Below are 20,153 nucleotides of genomic sequence, written 5' to 3'. Positions count from 1 at the left end.
ACAAGCATGAATAGCAGAGACAAAACTCAGTGTTTGCAAGTCTCCTGCACAGGATGACATTATCTTTCACAGCAATTACTTTTCCTAATATTTAAAGGACAGAGGCTTAAATGAAAGAACTGTAGTATACTGGAATGCAGCTTCTCTTGGTTAGTTAAATTAATCCTGATGCCACCTCTTTTTTTTCAAATGTTGTGATTTTTAAAAAATTGATGTAGATATTTACTAATATATTAGAAGAAGTTATTCAAGAGACAATATCTTTAGTGTTTAAAACCTTTGGAAAAGTTCATGTATTAGAAATGCATATGTGCTGTAAAACATTAACTCTGCACCTTTTGTTTTTTTAGGAGCTACAGGAACTTCTGAAAGAATTTGTGACAATGTACAGTCTTAAGTGCTGCAGACTCAGAGCCCTTTTTATATTGCTGCTCTATAGGTAAGAAGTATTTGCTAAAAATATTATTTTTTTCAATATATTATTGTATCAGTTAGTTTATAATCAACTTACTTATAATTAGAGACCTATCTGATGAGATAACAAAGTAAAATCTTCTTGGCATTTGAATCTTGTCTCTTACAAAAATTAAAGAACCTGGGTATTAACAGGAACACAGGACTGAGCTTCATGAATTTCAGCTGCGTTGATTAACATATTTTTTTAATTGGAAAGAATGATGAGGGAGAAAAAGAATGGAATTTATGAAGCATAGGAACCCTCAAATAAAGGATTACTGGGTACAAAGTGAGTACTGTATCAGATGGTTAACAAATTCAGATGGGCACATGGTCCTTGCCTGGAGCATAGTGCCTTGCCCTAGGACAGAAGCACACAGTCCACCTAGATTTACTGCAGGCTTGAGATAGTAAAATCATCATTGTGCACTAAAAGTAGAGTATCTTAAAAAGCATTACCTGTTCTAAACACTGTTTTCTTATTCTCTGTTATGAAATTGTGAAGTCTTTAGGAAATCTCAGTTGCATTATGCTGGAAAGTAAAAATGATCTCTGGCTACACATAGCCCTTCTTACAGTACAGCTGCCATGACAAAAAAGTATAGAAATGGAGCACTTAAAATATATTCCTTCTATAAAAATGGGCAAAAACTTTCTTTAAGTAATTCCAATAAGAAAATGTAAGCACGGACAGGTTAAACATTCTCATCACTAGTTTCATCAGAAGTATTTAAAGTCTGTGAGCCAGTTCTTTATCTAGAATTGCCTAACCTACTTCATCTCACAGTAGATTCCTCAGGGGAAGATTCTATCTGAGCTTTAACTCAGGTGGGTGTGCAAACACTCATTTAGATAAAGCTTTCTCTTAGTAGTGGGAAAAGGTGGAACAGTCCCCTGAAAATAAGTTTAAAGCATCAACCTCCCCCACCTTCTCCATTCCTATAGAGGGGTCTTTGTGCAAAACATGCACTTGCTCTAATTCCACCTTCTTTCCTCATCAGCTGTGAATTGCCATGCTATAATGAGCAGATGACTCATGGCTTAGCCATAATAAAACACTGCTAAAAGACCAACAATTTCAGAAGTGCATAAAATAACAAGAAGGCAAAATTCCCCCAGGAGCTCAGCCTGTGGTGCACATTTCATTAATATCAGACAGACTTTGTGAATGCTCTTACAGCTTCATCTGGCTGTGAGTGTCCAGAAGCACAGGGGGTTCATTCCTGAGTTCATCCATGGGGTAAGTGCACACACAGCACCTGTGTGAGTGCCTGGGTACAAGGGCACAGCATTGAGCTGCTGTGTCTGTTGTACCCAAATCCAGACACAGGCTGAGAAGCAGCTCTGACCCTTGGTTATCTCACACACAAGATGATGCTTGGGTACAAAAATGCATTTTTCCAGTGCACAAATCAGGGAGGGTTAATGAAAGTGCTGTTTAAAACAAAAACTATCCTGCTTGGCACTGAAACAGAGAAATATTTCTAAACAAAACCCGAGGGCTGAGGAGCACCCAAAGCAAGGGCCCTGATTTTTTGCCAAGTGGTCCCTTAGATATTCCACTTGGAAAAGCTCTGCCTAACATGTGAAGAGAGTTTCTTTTACTGAATAATTTACAGTCAGTAATGGTATGGGGTTGTTTTTATCCTTTCTATCTGTCCCTGCCTGAATGACACCTCTTCACTTCACTTAACATTAAATTACATTACAATCACAACATGGCCCCCTTTTTACTATTAAAATCTGTATCTGGGGAGTTGCCTGGATGATTTCTTTCCCAGATTTTTTTTTAAGTAGTAATGAAAAAATTGAGGAAAACTGATCGTTATCAGGAATCAGCTTAAATAAATGTATGCTATTTGGTCTGAAGAAGAGTTCTCATTTGTGTCAGATAGGGTGTTTTTAACATAAAGAATGCTAGTTTAGGTTTATGGAATCAGAAACAGAACTCTATGAAAGTTCTTTTTTTTTTTTTTTTTTTTGCCTGAGCTCAAGAGCATTTATGGTGTTTCACTGTTTGTTCTTGTGCCTGGTAACATGATGCTAATTTCAACCTCACCATTTAACAAAAGAAAAAAGAAGGTGACAGTACTGTCCATTTCAAAGCAGAGAATTAATCAGTGATGTGGATTTTGCTACAGTTAATCTGCAAAGACCATATAAACCCCCATATCATTGAGCAAAGGTATGAAACCAGAAATAACAACTTTATTTGCATCTGTAGCCCCTTCGCCTGTCAGTGAATTGCCTGCAAAAAAGCTTTTTTTATTCTTGTTTTCCTGGAGGGAGTGTTTCAAAAGCTTGTTCAAACTGTATCTGGCATTTTGTTTATCTTCTTGCAGTTCTAAGGTGTTTCTGTCTCTTTCATACTTTCATGATACATATCTTCTGACAAAAAATAGCCAGAAAATATATTCTCGTACATGTGTCTAGACTATACTTAAGCCTAAATAAATGATATATACTACTGTTTAGGGCAAATGTTCCTTTCTCCCTTCCAGTTACCCCATTCTGTTAAGACTCTAACTTGAAAGTACCTAAATAACAAACAGTTGTTGTACCTTTCAAGTTTGGCCAAACCCATAAAAATTCTCAGTTTTTGAGTGTAAGAATGACTTAGAAAAATAAACAATTAAAAATCTGCTTTTATAAAAGCAACCAGAGGGCATTGAACCTGATGAGTTAAAGCATTTATTATTCACTGACAGCCCAGAACAGATAGATAGTCTCAGCTGAAAAATAATTATATGCTCAGGTTTTTTTCTGTAAAAGCCTCTTCACGCCTCAGTTGCTGGAACACCTGTTGCAAGACAATTCCAGACTTAAATACATGCCAAGGTATTTCACATACATTAAGAAAATGGAGGAACTTAAACAGCTTCCCTTAACTATGAAACATAAATATAATGGCAAATATTGGTTAAAAGAGAAGCTTAGATGCATTGATGAGAAGATCCAGATGCAGAAGTGGAATGAGTCTGAGCTTTATCCTTTGTGAGTGTGTGCAGCTGTGAGCTCACCGTGCCTGAGCTGGGACTGGAGCACGTGAATCTAAGAGCACTGTAAAGGTAACAGGGCACCATCCCTTGAAACCCAGAAACCCAAACTGCTTAGGGCACAGAACCTCTGGAGGCTCCTTATCTCTCACCACTGACAATCTGCCTCTGAGTGTCCCCACAGTCAGCAAACTGCTAACAGCACACACTCGCATTTGGGAGGCCTCAGGTTCCTTTCACTTCTTGGCTTGCTCTGCTAGGACTTCTCTAGGGTTTTGTGGCCAAACTGCACACAGGGGACCATGCCTCTTCAATTCACAGCCTCAATTACAGCACAACAGCTTTCCCAGGCTTACTTAACCATAAATCTCAAAAGACCAGTGATATGAGGCTACACATCATGTGTTAATGAGGAAAATTATGAATTATCACAGGTCATTTAAGGAAAGGACTTCCGTAAACATTTTAAAGATATATTTTGGAAAATAGAGTTAATGACAATGAACCAGACCACTCTGCAGTTGCATGTTGATTGGCAGAATAATGATATACCCTAGCAGTAGAAATGAAACAAGTTTTCCTTTAACATTTCACAACGTGTAAAACTTATTCAAGAACAATCCAGTAAAGCTGTGAAATTAAGCTCATGCAGCTCACTGAACACTTAGCTAAAATTTATATGTAAATTACAAAAGGAGAGATATCTATTCCAAGTGCAGTATTTAAGAAATTAATTACATTCAAATGCATTTCCAATTTTAACACTTCTTTGCAACATAAAACTGGCCTTCTTATTTATAGTCACATCTCAATTTAACATGACTCTGTTTATTTCTTTAGGAAAAAACTTACAGGAGAAACTTCCCTTATTTCAATGCTGGCATTACTCAAGGGTATACTTAAGTAACAACATCATTCTTTGGCAATATAGAAATAAAAAACAGGGAAAAAATAAAGGAAAAAAATGAGAACATTTAAATAGCTAAGATATTTGTGTTATAAGGCAGCTAATGAAAAACAGCTATTTCTGTGGCAATAGGATCTGGTGAATAAAAAATTATACAGCAATAGCAGCTTTTCAAGCCAGTGGACACCACATTTAAAACCACAGTGTGATTTGGCCACGTGCATTCACTGAGGTCATCTTAGCATGTAAGCTTTTCCAGTTTAAGATACTGGATTATTCCTGGTGTCTCAGTGTCCTGACAAAACAACTCAAGCTTTCTCAGAAACAGCAAAATTAAAATGAAAATATCAAGCTTTGGAAAGCTCCAAGAGACCCAGAAATATAATGCAGAAGAGAAAGCAAGAGTTTTCAGGAGCAGCTCCAGAAAGAGCTGAGACTAAGAAATTCAGTGAAGATTTAGCACTTTAAGGGAGACCACAAAACACTGGTAGCCCCTTACCTAATGGTCTATGCTTAGATTCTTCTCCCTAAGAGCAAATCACTACAGCTCTTGCACCTCCTGTTGGAGAGCTGATCATTTTTAGGGGCCAGTAATTCCCAGAGCAAGGATTAAAATCTCCAGACCCTTCTCCTGGTGTTTATGTAGGTGTCTGTTCTCCATCAGCAGAGACAATACCTCTGCCAGCTGGGCTCACTAAGGCAATTAATTATTTGCCTCTCACCTTCATAATTCATACCCCACCTTTCTCAAATCATTGGGAACAAGTAGCTGCTGCCATCTGTGCTGTAATTTCTGAAGGGCACACCCTGCTCAGGGTCTGGGGGTGCTCACCTTTGGGGTTAGGTGGAAAGGGTTTGTAATTATTTATAAATCACTTCTATGGATTGTATTTGTAGCTGTTTCTGAGCAGAGGAAGTACTTGAATTCTCATTATGCTTCACTGATTTTGCTCAACAGGATTATTTCTGTAGCCTGTTTAAAATTGTGTTGTGAAAGCAGGATTTTAAGAGTGGTTTTATGCACTAGTCTGTGAGGTTGGTTTCTGTCTCTGAGACCTAAATATAATGTATTTCATTATGTAAAAAGAAGCTTTATTTTAAATGATGAAATAAACAACCAGCATCCCTTCCACATTCCTAGATTATAACCATAATGCCTTGTTTACAGATGAAGTATTAAAGAAGATTGTTTCTCAGATGGAATGTTAAGAAATAATAGACTTTAAGGTATAAAAAGAAATAGACTAAGACTTTAAGGTATAAAAAGAAAGAATAAACTCTAAGGTATAAAAGATATTTTTTTCCAATAAGAGACAAATACAGATGATGAAACTTGATATTTTTTTGATTTTTATTATGTCCTTTTACAATATCCTCATTTTCAATTCCTTTTAGGTCCATGCAAATTCCTGAAGCTGAAGGAAAAAGTGAAATTCTACCTCCAACAATACAAAAAATCATAAAAGGGTACAACAAGTATCTACGTCCATTTTTTGATAGTAAGTAGAAAAGCTTTTTCAATAAGACTGAGTCATAATGTGATGTCTAAAATTCAGCAGTGAGAGTAAATGGGTTTTTCTGTACTTTTTTCCTCTGATATCTGCCAGCCACTGATCTGATTATATCTGTTCTGTGATATAATAAGATAGAGTTTAATAGCTTTTGTGGCCCAAGGTGAAACTTGTATTTTCCAAGTATTTTCAAGCTAAACTTCCAGACTGTTAGAAAACTTGACTATCATTGTATGTGTGTCTTCATGAAATATGCTGTAACATCTTACCTATTTAAAAGTGTAATTTCCTCTAATTTCCTAAATAATAACTATAAAAAGCTTTGATTAAGGATTTGAAAGCTTAATGTATCAAGCTGTTCATAACAGCACAGGCAAGTCTTGTTACTATGCAAAGTACTATATGCCTCAGCTATAAGATTGCAAGATAATTATTTAATAAATGATTCTTGCCTCAGGTCTTATAGGTCACTGAACAGATTTACTGAAAATTGTGGGGGGAAAATGTATTGAAAAGGGAAAATGAATTAAAAATGTCAGTTCCCTGCATCAGACACCAATGGTCACCAGATTGGAAGAGCCACAAAATCTACTGCATCAAGGTGATTTTTCTGCCCTGCAGTACAGTCAGACACCTGAAATCTCAGTGAAAAACCTTCTTATTTGAGTCAGGCTATTGGATGTATCTGAAGTACTGAGGAGTTATGAAGTGGTGTGAAGAATTTGTCCTGGAGAAAGTGCAGAACACTGAAGAAGAAAATATTCTGAATGTCGAAAAGAAGCTCAGCACCATGTGTCTGTCAGGAAATGAACTTGTAGTGTGAATTCTAGGCAATAGATCTTAAGCTGGATGTTTGGAAATGCTAGAGGTATGAGTGCAAATGAAATATTTTATATCCCTTTGTATCCTACTTAAACAATTGATTAACTAATGAGTTTCTAAGACCATACTGTTACCTCTTGCTATCCAAATACCTGGTTCAGTACGGATGTTCCACATCATGTGCTGTTTCTGGATCCATTTATAATAATTTTAGGATATACCTTTATTTTAGGTTGAAGAAGAAGGGGAAAACTATTTCATCAGTTTGTTTTTATTGTAATTGTCTTAGCTGATGATAAAACTGCTATAAAATATTTAATGCTCTAAGGAGACTGACAGCAAAATAAAAGTAACTTTAATAAATAAACTAACCCTTCCTCATTGGAGATGATGCATAATGTAAAATAACTGTGTTCAGTGGCCATTAATATATTTTATTCATTACCTCATGATAGTACTAGAGATATGTTGGCACTGCCATGATGAGTGTGCTTGGGTAGACAGCAGTCTCATTTCAAAATCCTGTAATAGCAATTAAGACATACCGTAAAGCATATTTGAGTTACAAATCTCCCTTTTCTCCATCTTTGCCTCAGCTGTTGTGTTGCAGCAAGGCTATAGTTATTTTTTTGTCTGGGTGTTTTGTTCAGAGGGATGCTAAGGGCTCTCTGGGTGTGCCTAGAAATCCCAGAGGAGCACAGATTGAGTCTGTCACACACAGCCAGTCTCACACCTCCAGACAGCGCCAGCATCTCTGCAAATGCTCACTGCAGCTCAGGCATGCAAACTCTGCCTCACAAACCTTTGATGGATCTTTCTTAGCTCCAGTGCTGAAGGAATGAGATGACACTCTGAAAAAAATACATTTTATTGATGCCGCTTCTAAATGCAGGGTTGGTGGTTTCGCGAGAAATTACTTTCTTTGTAGGAATAATTTGAGTTAGGATGACTCAAACAATGCTTCTCCTGATTTTTGAAGCTTTTTGTGAGATCACAGGGTATCACTTTGCCTGTCATAGAGGAAGGTGTGCTTGGGCTGGGGAGTGGTATCAGCCTAGTCCTGACCCCTCTCTGTTACTGGCAGGGTGGGCTACACTTTGCATCAGGGCCAGGCCCAGGAGAAGCTATTGCTCTTCTCAGAAGCAGAGCTAGCAAACCATCCTAATCCTCAGCTTAAGAAACTGTGGAATTTATTTATCTCTGTGACCTCAGCTATGCTAATTTTGTTCCATGTAATATTTTCCTGGTTTATTTGGTGGTTTTTTGCCTGCAGCTGATGTACCTTGTGTCTGTTCTTGGTAACTGGCTTTACTCAAGTGGCACTGAGCTCCTTAATATTTAATAAAATGGGGTTTTAGTCCTGAAAAGAAAGCTGGGTATAAACAAATGTTCATAAAATGACAGTTCCTTTCTCCCAAAGCCAGAAAACCAGAAATATTTACTAGTTAAGTAAAATTTATGGCAGCTCATAATTTTTTTAGTTTAATGAGCCCCCCATTTGCTTATTAATTTGTGTTTGGTCTTTATGATAGGACTGGGAGTTGACTGGAAATGTCCCAACCACATACCCCAGCTTGGGTAGTGTCGTTAACAAGGGGAATATGAAGATCTTTTCCATTTGAGTCCAATGATTGCATAGCAACATAAAAACTGTCTTCTCTCCTTGCATGGAGTGAATCTCCTGCTTTCCTAGATTTTAATTCTGGGTTTATCTCATCTTACTTTGGCATCTCCTCCTGCACAGTAACCCCTCCAGACCCTGGCTGCACAAATGTTGCCATTTTTGTGTAACTGTCCTTCCCATCTCCAAGCACTGAAATTGGGTGCCCAAAGTGGGATTAGTTGCAGGCAGCCTTAGTGTGTCAGAGGTCTGCAGAGAGGTAAAACTGGCTGAGTATTCTATGTTTGTCCATGGTGGGTGACAGGAACCAGCTGCCACATTGTGAGGGTACTTCAGACACTGTTGGCACAGAGGAATCTCAGCTGGGCTGGTTATTTAGCTCTGCCCTCATCTGAATGTTGCTATTAAGAATGTTCTCTTTCCTTATCTATAGCACTTCAGTGTTCCTCTTTGAGCTGGTTCATCAAGCAAGTCTTTATAAATTAAGCAGATAGGTGCAATTAAGAATTAAAAAACCCCAAACCCCTGATCTGGAACGATTTTAGCCATTCTTTGGACTGGAATATGAAATGCTCCTATACTAATGTTAGTAGATATTACTCCTCAATATCCTCTATCCTACCCTTATAGATATATATGGAATACTTCTATAGAAAAGCTGGCAAAAGGGATTTAAAAATCAACAGTTATTTCCCCTAAATGTGCTACATTACCCTGATACTTTATCTCAGCAATACAAGTTGATTTCCACCTCAGGTTTTCTGCTGGAACCATGTAGATCAATTTTATAACTTTATGTGCTGTGCCAAACTCTCTGAATTAATGAGCAATTCCTGCAGACTTCAGTGAGCCTTGGATTAGGTTCATAGGGTTGTTAAGGGATGCATAAAATCTTGTAAATAATTTTATACAAATAAATTTTGTTCTGTGATTGAACGTGATAATTTAAGTGTTCTAATTAAAAAGAGAGATACTAGGAAAAGGTCACAGCTAAGTATATTTGAATATGGAAGCTGCTTTCAAGTGGTACAGAAAAGTGTCATGCTTAAATCAGTTATTCTAAATCACATTTAAAAGATTATTTTCCTTCACTTTATAATGAGTAATAAATTTCATAGACTTGAGTTTTAAATTAAAGCAAATAAAGTTTTTGGGTTCAACCTTCTGTCTAAGACCTGTCATCATGGGTTTTTTTTCCCCTCAAATGTTGTTTATTTTAAGTTCTATAAATGTAATTAGATGAAGGAATTTTAGTCTTCAGAAGTGTACAAATGAGGCATCAGAATGTTAGCTGTGTCTAACACCCTTCAGTTTAGTGAGGCAAACTCTCAGGGTACATGAGAAAGAAATACCAAATAAATATCATCTAAAGACTATTTTAAGTCCCAGCTAGCCAATATCTAGTCCTTTAGAGAAAAGCAAAAAGCCCAGAATATGTAAACTTCAGCATACACATGGTAATGGAGATTTTCCTTCTTTTCCCACAAGACACACAAAGAGCATCTGATTGCCACCAAACCCAGGTTCCTGCATGCAGGACAGTTTGGGTTTTGGTTTTCAGCAGGGTTCTCCCCTTCTTCTCCAACCCCTCCAAACACTTAGCTCCAGACTCTAAATTATAAATGGTGGTTATGTTCAGATAGTAAAAGATCAATTTATTTGAAATTTCCTGTTGTCTCCAGCTTCCATAAACTGGGATCTTACTTTGCTAAACAATGTGCACAACTACTGCATGCATTTTCTGACATTGGACAAGTCACCTTTCTGACTTCTCTTTGAGGAGCTGAGTAAACAATGCTCCTTGGTTTTTATGTTACAAGATTTGATATAAGATTTGATAAACTTCCAGATTTTTTTGTATTTTGGAATATTTCTCACTGTGTCTGCTGTTTGTGCATTTTATTCAAATGTGGAACAGGAATCTTGTCACAGTCATAACAGTCTTGCCAATACAGAATAGATTGCAAGATAACTTAATTCTGTGCATTACTCCCCATTGTAATAATGCTGCTGCCAAAGCATAAGATGGAAAGAGCATGTTAAAATGATTATCTGTGACAGCCTCTAAATCCTTCTCAAAGGCACTGCTTGCCAAGATGGTTTCCTATCCTGTGTGTGTTGCCTGTCTTATTTGTCCCCACATTAATTGCTTGCATTTGGCTGTACAGAAACATGGGGGTTTTGACAAATGATTTAACAAGCTGTTGTTAACATGGTCCGCACCAAATTTTGTCTTGTCCACAAACTGTACCAGCAAAGCAACATCAATGTCTAAAAGTTATTGATGTAAACAAATAGGATTGAAATTGATTTGTGCTAGAAATGGGACTGTCTTCTCATGCCTTCAAATCAAGAATTACAGTTGAGATCTGTCAGAAGGTCTGTCCACTTTCTTCATGTAACTATTTGTCAAGAAAAATGTCTTGTGGCGGGAAGTTAAATGCACTGAAAAAAATCTAATCATTATATAAGAATTCTGTTATACTCCAAAGCAAAGGTGGCAATCAGAGGGACAAAACGAGTTTTCTAGGAAGCTATTATGAATTATTCTAGTGATAATTTTCCTTCTAATTTTCTGTTTACTTGCAGTATTTTATCCAGTATTGCTTCAAAGAAGAGGGATTCTTCCAAAAAGCCTTTTGAGGCCTTTCTGAATGTCAGAATTGTTTTGAGTTTTCTTAAACTAAATGAAAAAGGGCTCATGCTAATGGCTCAGCACTGGAAGTTTTTGATAGTGCTGATCCATTGCAGTAGTAGGTACACATGTGACACAGTGGTGGTTTATTTTGCTGCTACAGACTGGGATCATTACAGTGAGTGATCCAAACTTAATTTTTAGGTACGCTGTCTGCCACTCTTCTGGCTGCTTTCCCATTTGGCATCACTATGAATATCTATAGAGGGCACAGAAGAGCAGTTTACATAAATTGCAGTAAAATGGAAACGTGTGTTGCTTGTGCTGCACAGCCAGTGCTGTAACAAGGCACTCCCTTTGGCCATGCTCTGCCATGCTTTGAAGATTCCCTTCAATAATGCAGGACACAGTGACTTCAGTTTTCTTCTGAAGATCGGGAGATTTCTTCTGATGTTGTCATTATACATAGAACTTCTGCCAAACATATGGAAATGTAGGAACTGACTGCCTCATCTGGTTTGCTGCCCAGTTTTTGACACTGTCAACAGGAGACCTTTCAGAGGAAGTTCAGAGGGAGCCCTGGTGAATAATTATGAGCAGACTCATTTTGTTATTAGTACTTTACAATTTATGGTGCCTTACTAAACAAACATTTATCCTCACATGCAAAAAAGAAATCAGCATTTAACTATTAATGTTGTTCTGATTTAATTAACTGCTGGAGCAAAGCTGTTCTCAGCATCTTGTATTGTGTTAATAAAGATCCTTTCCATAATTTGTTTTCCAACTCCTCCCATACAGCACAGTGCTGAATCTGGGGTGATGTGATTTTCTGCTGAGTTTTCGTGGGTGCTGGGCTGGGCAGGCTGGGTGCACCTGGGCAGTGAGAGCTGTTGGCTGGGGTGAGTGGAACAGGATGGTTTGTCCTGACTGCTGCCACTCCTTGGCACTTGAGCCCCAGGGCAGGTCTGTGTTCAGTCACTTTGAGCCTGAAGTACGTCTCAGCCTGAGCTAGATGTCTTGTGGTGCTTGGGAGTCACCCAGCGCTGCAGTGCTGTTGTGTTACTCAGTCATATTTTGAAAAATACTTCAGCAGGAAAGAGAAAAAAAAGATCTACAAAGTCCTGCATGTCTGATTCCAGAGAAATTACCCCCTGCTTAATTTCAGTAATCTTTCTGGAAAGTCAGCTTTTTCCCTCACATGTGTAACAACCTGGCACCGATGATACTGAAGTGCTGCTAATGGACATTTTCCCTAATCTGTATCACCTTACTGGGCAAGGATCGGGTGATAATAAATCATTATATAATAGGAAGAGTCTGATTATTCCCAGCCATGATTCCTGCAAAATCATCTGAACACTGCATTGTCCTCTCCTTGGGATGGTCCATCCTTAAACATGTGCCTTGCTGGATGGGATTCTCCCCAAATGATCATGTGATAGTTGGCAATAATATGCTCTGGTACAGTCACACATGGGAATCTCTAGGAAGAAATAAAAACCCCCAGAATATGGATTATAAATCACATTATTTTAAAATTCAGTGTTTTTTGAGGGTGTGACATATCTTTTGAGGCTGGCAATATTGCCATTATGATATAATAGAATGGTAAGTATAATCATTAATTGTTGTACCCCAGGTAGCTGGGATGAGTTTTTTAGGGGTTGAGCTTTTAATCCTGGAGGGAGAAAAAATTAATTTATTCATGGAGTATCAAAATATGAAAAGAGTGGGAAGAAACAGAAGAAGAAGCTGTCAATGATCTGAGAGTTTTTCAGTCAATTTTGTTTCAAAGTTTACCTCCAAAGTTTTTTCCAATATGTGAACAAAAGTTTCTAAACCCAATGTATAATGTAATAGTATATATAAACATGCATATTAGCAGCAGTGCATCTTGCAAACCTGCAGTTCTGTTTTAAGCTGGAGCTTTATATTTAAACTTTCAATCAAATCCAGAACAAAGGACTTACAGATTTTTCTCAGGAGTGACAGATATGTAATGATTTTAACACATACATTAAAACCAGAAAATATTTTGGAAAAAATAAAAATACTATCAAACTGACATGTCTTAGAATGACACATTTTTTTCTTTAGTGTTATTCAGGAGGGTGAAGTTGGACTCCATGTTCCTCTGGATGCCATTTGGGAGATTTCTACAAAATGTATTGCAAGGAGCCAAGGAGGGCTTTCAGTGATTTGCCTGTGAGATAGGGGCACTACCAGCTGCTGAGATCTTACCTAAAGTATTTCTGCATTTCTCAGTGCTGTGTTGTTCTCTCCTCAATTGCTTGGAAAGATGCACTGATTTAATATTAATTTCTTTGTACAAGCACTCTGTTAATTATTCTGCACATATTCAACCAGGAATAATGTCGTGTTTTCATCAAAGCTCTGCAAAAATTCTGCATTTTAAAATGCACAGCTGGTGATCTTCCTTCCAACAGTGTGAAATGCACATTCAGGAGGAAATGGGAATCGGAGCATACTGACATTACAGTAACAGCTACTTAGGTAAGGTGTCTAACTAGGCTGAATAGGCCTTCTGCTCAGGACAAGTTTTCCTTTATAAATGTAATGTTTGAATCACAAGTTTCCTGTTAGTGGTCAAAGGCAGGATATTAAATTGCAATGATACAATATATACACCATACATTCTTAAATGGAAGTCACTCAGCTGTGCCATCTGGATATTAACCATGTGACATTGCCAGGTGAAACTCCTTACTTCACCCACATCTCATGGACCAGATGTTGCAAGAAAAATTCTTGCACTGGAAGAATTCTTTCTACTGCTCTGCACCTCAGAGAGTGTGATGTACCATGGGGATTGTGCCTTCCACACCTGATTGAGTAACATTTTCCCCGGCACTTTTTTTTCTGTGGGAAAAAATATCATATAAATCAGAAAGTATTTAAGAAATAAAGCCTGTTTCTGAAAACTAAAATAGTTTTAGCTGAGAAGTATGACATTTTGGTTAAGAATGTGGAAATTCTTGCATAATCTGTGTTTGAGGAATATTTAAGATAGCTTCTAAACATTTAGGAAAAAAAATGGAAAGATTTTGTAGGCAGTTCTCATGAACACTGAATATTAAAGAATTATGAGCTACATTCTGACTTCCTTTTTTTTGCAGATGGTCCTGTGTCAGTGGGAATGAGTATGGACATTGCAAGCATTGATACAATATCAGAAATAAATATGGTAAAGTAGTTTTTGCAGTCTTTTTTTTTTGCTTGTTGATAAGCTGACGTGCTTACAGCTGCTGGCAGTATGACTTTGGGTTTGTCTCCTTGTGAAGACAGTATGGGTTAGGAGGTGGAATTCTCTTTTTCACGACACATAGTGTTTATAACACTATAATAAGCATAGAAATGCAGCTGTGAATCCCACCTCTCACAGATACAAACAGAAAGCTGCTACTGAGTATTAATCTTAATGAGAAGCATGTGGATCAGTTCTTATTTTCCAGCTGAAATGTCTAAATCGTTATGCATTTCATAAAAATGAAGATGTATTCATGTGCCTTTGAAGCCACTCTCCCTATGATTAGATACAGCTGAACTCAGGCTGTTTTTCTCTTCTATTGTTGCTGTCACACATTAATTTGTTCCAGCTGTGTTTCATTTAATCTGTATCATTTGTTCTTGAACAAACTATGAAATGGAATGTACTTTTCTACTTAAAGATCCATTGGTACACAGAAATAAGAAGAAAAATAATTAATCAGATATTAAATATGAGTGTATTAGTAATTAGTAATTATTAGTTACTATTTAGAAAGAGGAAATAAGGTCAGAACTAAAGATGAATTTATAATATTGATAAAGACACACCATAAAATCAAAATTTGTTTTAAAAGAAATAATGGGATCTTAAGGTAGGACTGCAAGGCGTATCTAAATTGAAGGGGAATTGGACTGAATGCTGTGTTCAAGGTCTTGATAAATTTGGTACCACTGTTTCCCTTGTGATGCTAAAAAGACAAATTGTGCTAAAAGATTCCTTTCCTGTTTCACTAACTTTTTTTGTCTATATGAATTTATTTAACTTCTTGCCATGTGCTCTTAAAAAATTCTTTATTTACTAGCTTATGTGAGCAAAATGAGATTTGGAACCACTTACATAAATCATTCTAAAACTTCGAGGTTTACAGAGCCAGATGATCTGCTTACAAAGCTTTGATGACTTCAGCTGATTCATAGCGCTTACTAAGGCCAGCAGCTTTTACGGTAAATGACCATTAGAACAAAATCTACCAACCTCACAGGGAGTGCTAGAAAATTTGGCAGAATTCAGTACAGTTGCTCTTGGAGTGCCAGGGACATGGAGAATCACAGTTTGTGCCCAGCAGCTGTTTCCATGTACTTCTGTAAAAGTGAATACAACACAGGCTCCCTTTGTATGATAATTTTGATTTTCTCTTTCAGGACTACACAGCCACCATATTTCTCAGGCAGAGATGGACTGATGAGAGGCTTTGTTTTGATGGCAATAAGAGCTTGAGCTTAGATGGTCGACTTGTGGAAATGCTTTGGGTACCAGATACCTTTATAGTTGATTCAAAAAAGTCTTTTCTTCATGATGTCACTGTTGAGAATCGTCTTATAAGGATATACCCTAATGGAACAGTCTTGTATGCTATCAGGTATGTAAATACCATCGGCCTTTATGATGGTGTCTACTTATGTTTTAAACTTCCTAGGTTCTACTTAAGAAAATGGGTCTGTTTGAAAAAGTAGGGTCTTGTATTTTATGAATACATGATATTCTTGATCAATATGAATAAATTCTTAAATTCAGTAATAGATCTTCCCTAAATAGACCCTTTTGCTTTCATGCAGGCTGAACACAGGAATTGCATGTTGCCATTCCAGTTTGCAGTGAAGCCATCACAGGGGAAAACAAGCTGTGATGATGGACTTGCATGATTTATTGTGAATTACCCTTTGTAAAAGGTTTTGATAAATATAGCAAAATCTTAAAATATATTGCAAATAACAAAGGAAAATGTGCACTGTAAATGAGAAGGGAGCAAAGGGTGGCCTTTTTAGACTGTCACTGAACTCAGCTGTTCTGCTGTGGTTTCTGGTTGGGATTGTATTACTCTTGTATTTTAGATACCAGTCAATAATAGATTTTTTTTTTCCCCCTCACAATAGATATTAGGCTGAAAATATTATTTCAAGAAGGATACATGGCATTTTTTATTTTTACTGATGAACATTTTTCTCCTATTAATACTTAGAAAACTTTTTTTCCCCGAAGGATCACTACAACCGTTTCATGCAGCATGGATCTGACTAAATATCCAATGGATAAGCAGACATGTACTTTGCAACTGGAGAGCTGTAAGTCACCTCATCCTTATTGTTTTATACAATTAGAAAAATATCTGTGATCTATTTCTGCTAGATATTACCAGAGTGGCTGGAATTTTCCTAAAAGGCAAGGGACATTATGTGGCCAGTCCCTGCTGAATTACAGCGGTATCTGTGTGCAAAGATGTGTGCACATATGTGCACGTGCCATCACTGAAAATAGCATGGCAGTACTGAACTGCTGCAGTGCTAATTAATGAGTGAGCAAAATCTCACAGGCTTGGTTTTGCAGTGCATCCTGCAGTTACTGTCTTGGTCTTCAGAGGGAGTTCTGTGAGCAGGCATTTTCTAGCACAGATGAGATAGGTTTTTTTTCCCTTTCATAGAGTATGTAATTTTTTCTCCCTGAGATAAAATTCCTTTAGGAAAGAAAGAAATCAGAATAAGGCTTCTTTGTAAGGCATGTAGTTTGTATTTAATAATTTGCCATTTTCAGATCTTGCTCTGACTTATTTCATTGTCTCTGTGTCAGTGCCCTGGTGAAAAATGTGATCAATTGATGAATAAGAGTAAATATATTTTTTTCATTTTATCAATCAATATCCTCATATTTTCCTTGGAATAGGTTCTCTAATACTTTGTAGGCATGGTTACTTTGCAAACACATAAACATGTACTTTTTTAGTTAAATGTTTGCTATTATTCATATGACAAGACTCTAGAAAATAATTTTTGCAGGGGATAACATAGGAGAATAACCAGTTCTGTAAGATGAAAATATATATTTAAAATATATGCCAATGCATGCTCAAAATCTTTTGGAAGGCTTTCCAGTACTTGTCAAGTTTTATTCTGTATCTTTTCAGAAGTGTGTATTGTTCATCTCTTGTTGTTAATGACCAATCAGATTGCCACAAAGTTTCATTTTAGACAGAGACACAAAGGAAATGAACCCAAAACCTTCTTCACACAGGCATCCCTCTAGAACAAGCAGCTTTATGAGAGCTGTTTAACAAACAGTGGTTTGAATTGTAATTGGGATTTGTCTTTATTTTCCTTTGGAAGAGCATATTGGTAAATCAATGTATATACATTTAAATCAACAGCACTGCCTAATGAATCATTTAGTATTTTCTTTAGTTCCAGAATGAAATACATGTCCCACAGGAATTTACAATTTATTTGACAGGATTAAAAAAAATAAAAAGGAGAATTCCCCATATAATTAAAACCAAGCTTTTTTCAGATTGATTCCATCTGCTTTTTGAACAGCACACAAGTGTCTCCTGTCCAAGGGGAAAACCCAGTGCCACAACAAATGCTCCCATTACATTGGCGTTTAGTTTTGAGGAAAACAGCAACAACTACAAAAAGGAAAGAGTGTGCCTTGGGCTTTTCTCATCAATGCACTGCAGTCCTTTCTTTTGGGTAGGCTGGAAATGGGGTTTGCTTCCTCATGTGATAAGCTATATTAATTTATAGATGAATAATGTCATCATCCTCCTGGCACACTGCTTGCCAAGACCATTACCTGGGTTTAAGAATTGTGAATGCAGACATGCACACACATCTGCACAAATATTGATGCTTGCAAATAAAATGTAAAATCTACAGCAAATATTTGAACTGAAACAAAGAGTAAGGCTTTTCTTAAGTGATTATTAATATAAGGACAAATATGTCATGATATTATGGAGTAATGGCTTTACCCCATAAAGCATCCCCAGTGACCTTTCCAACATTCTTTTCTGCTATTGCTAGTTAGTAACTTTAATTGACTTGTACTTCCTACATAGCAAAACACATTTTGGCCAACATATTATTGCATTTTTCCCCCCTTATTGCAACACTTTAGAAGGTAATGCTGGCATTTGATAGGAAACAGAGACTTGGCACTCTGAGTCTCTTGATATGGGTGCTGTGACATTTGGGAGAGTGGAGGGATCCTGCCTTGGTTGGTGCTGCCAAGGGGGATTCCTGCTCTCTGCCATGTGGCAGGGAACACCACCATTCATCCTTGCTGGGCTGAAGGGTTTGTCCTCACATTTCCCTCACATAGACCCCCAGTCCAAATACATATTCATGTCTTGGGCCCATCTCTGAAATTTTATTTATTTTTGAACTTGTCCTTTACCATTCATTCAGTGAAGAGCCATGTGAAGGCACTTAACTTGTGCTTGACAATCAGTGAAAATTAAAATTAGCAACAGAAAGGTAAAGAAACTAATTTGTATTAGGCATTATGAATGTTTAATCCCAAATTTACTATTCCTGTAGTTAACCCTATTGACATTAGCAGCTCATACTCTATCAACAATGTACAGGAATGAGACATTCTGGGCTTGAGGAATTAGCTAGGATAAAAACTCAGTGTCACATAAAGAGAATAGAGATTACTTGTAAAAGCCAAATAACATGGGCTTAAGGATTTTGTCTCTATAAACTTTTGAAATGTTTTATAATTAGTAAAATGTTAATCCCTTGAATAAAGAACAACTTTGCACAGAGGGAGCACTGTACTATTTAACTTTACTGACTATTGGGAAGGCTCTCTCAGTAAAAATTCTTCTTAAGAGTTTTGGAATTATTATACTCAAAAAATCTTCATAGGAAGGATCACCCAAACTTACTAATTGTTCCACTAATGAGAATATTTTGGAACAAAAGCAAAATAACCTCTGTTTCAAAATATGGTCGTTATCATTCATGTGGGCACCAAGAACTTATCCTGTCTCACACAATTTGGAAGGCTGAATATCTTATAAAAACAAAAAGAAATTTACTGTGGTACTCTCTAGTTCTTTGGACTTTATTTAAATGTCTGTAGTTCATTTAGACTGAAAGGAAGTAAAACGAATCCATGGCCAAAATCATGCATAAAACCTGGTTATATGAGCCTCCTTGTTTTGACTAAGGACAATGCAATCATTTGTTTATAGAAAATGTTACTTCTATTTTACATCTCACAAATCTTGGAAATTTCCCAGAATATGGTTTTAGGGAATTGAAAACTTAGCTTGGACGCATATGCTTTTGGCTTAGTCTTTTGAAACAAAATTGTTTTGGCTTTAATTGCTATAAATGTGATAATGTGAGCAGAGATTCCAGGCCATGACACCTTTTCTTATAACCGCCAGTGATGGTGAAAACAAAATGTACATTTAAAAAATGAGCAGAGAAAAATTTTTCAGGTGAAATTGTCATTTAATAGATAACCAGCCCAGTGTTTCCTTACAATAAAATTTATGAACTCCTTTTTTTTTCCTGCATGAGATAGCTGGATAAATCAGTTCTGTTTTGTCATTGCAAGAAAAAAATCCCAATAACTTAAAAATATTAAAAGGCACTTTTGTTTTTGTTTTAATACATCTCTTTTTTCTGTGATTTTAGAGCTTTGTTCTTTTTGCAGCATATACCCTTGTGCAATGTATTGCATTATTGTCTCACTGTAATTTACTTAACAGTTGACTAAAGTCTAAAAATAATCATCAGCTCATGTTTCTGTTCCCTAAGCTGAGCTATTAACTTGCACAATATAAATCTGTCAAATACAAGAATGATTGATCTAAGTAAGCTAAAGAAAAAAGATGTTCAAATGCTCCCTGTTAACATGTAAATTACATTAACATAATCTTGAATTAATCAAATACACTAGTCTGTAAAGTGGCTGCCTTTTATATAAGGGGGAAGAGCTACAGAGGTATTTTAGCTGTGATTGTGCTGCACATTGACAAGTGTGTGCAAAACACAGTTGCCTTCTGATAGATGATTCATCCAGCTCCTAATTACTGCTTGAAGGTTAAGAGGGAACCTCCTGGGGCCCCTGAAGCGTGCCATGCTGTTGAGCCTGCAGAAACATCAGCTCTAAGCTGGTGTTCTT

General features: G+C 36.8%; 1 protein-coding gene across 1 annotated transcript in view; it reads left to right on the top strand.

The window, feature by feature from the left end:
• The window catches only part of LOC118688246 (gamma-aminobutyric acid receptor subunit pi-like), a 45,231-nt gene that overhangs the window by 7,695 nt on the left and 17,383 nt on the right, over positions 1 to 20,153 (top strand). Inside the window, exons 2-6 of the mRNA XM_036385697.2 lie at positions 351 to 439; positions 5,755 to 5,858; positions 14,089 to 14,156; positions 15,383 to 15,600; positions 16,221 to 16,303. Coding sequence (XP_036241590.1) covers positions 384 to 439; positions 5,755 to 5,858; positions 14,089 to 14,156; positions 15,383 to 15,600; positions 16,221 to 16,303 — 529 coding nt within the window. The 5' untranslated portion in view covers positions 351 to 383. The remainder of the gene's footprint in view (positions 1 to 350; positions 440 to 5,754; positions 5,859 to 14,088; positions 14,157 to 15,382; positions 15,601 to 16,220; positions 16,304 to 20,153) is intronic.

Source organism: Molothrus ater, chromosome 8 (assembly GCF_012460135.2).
Source record: "Molothrus ater isolate BHLD 08-10-18 breed brown headed cowbird chromosome 8, BPBGC_Mater_1.1, whole genome shotgun sequence".
Classification (NCBI taxonomy): Eukaryota; Metazoa; Chordata; class Aves; order Passeriformes; family Icteridae; genus Molothrus; species Molothrus ater.
This window is presented reverse-complemented; position numbering and strand designations above follow the sequence as displayed.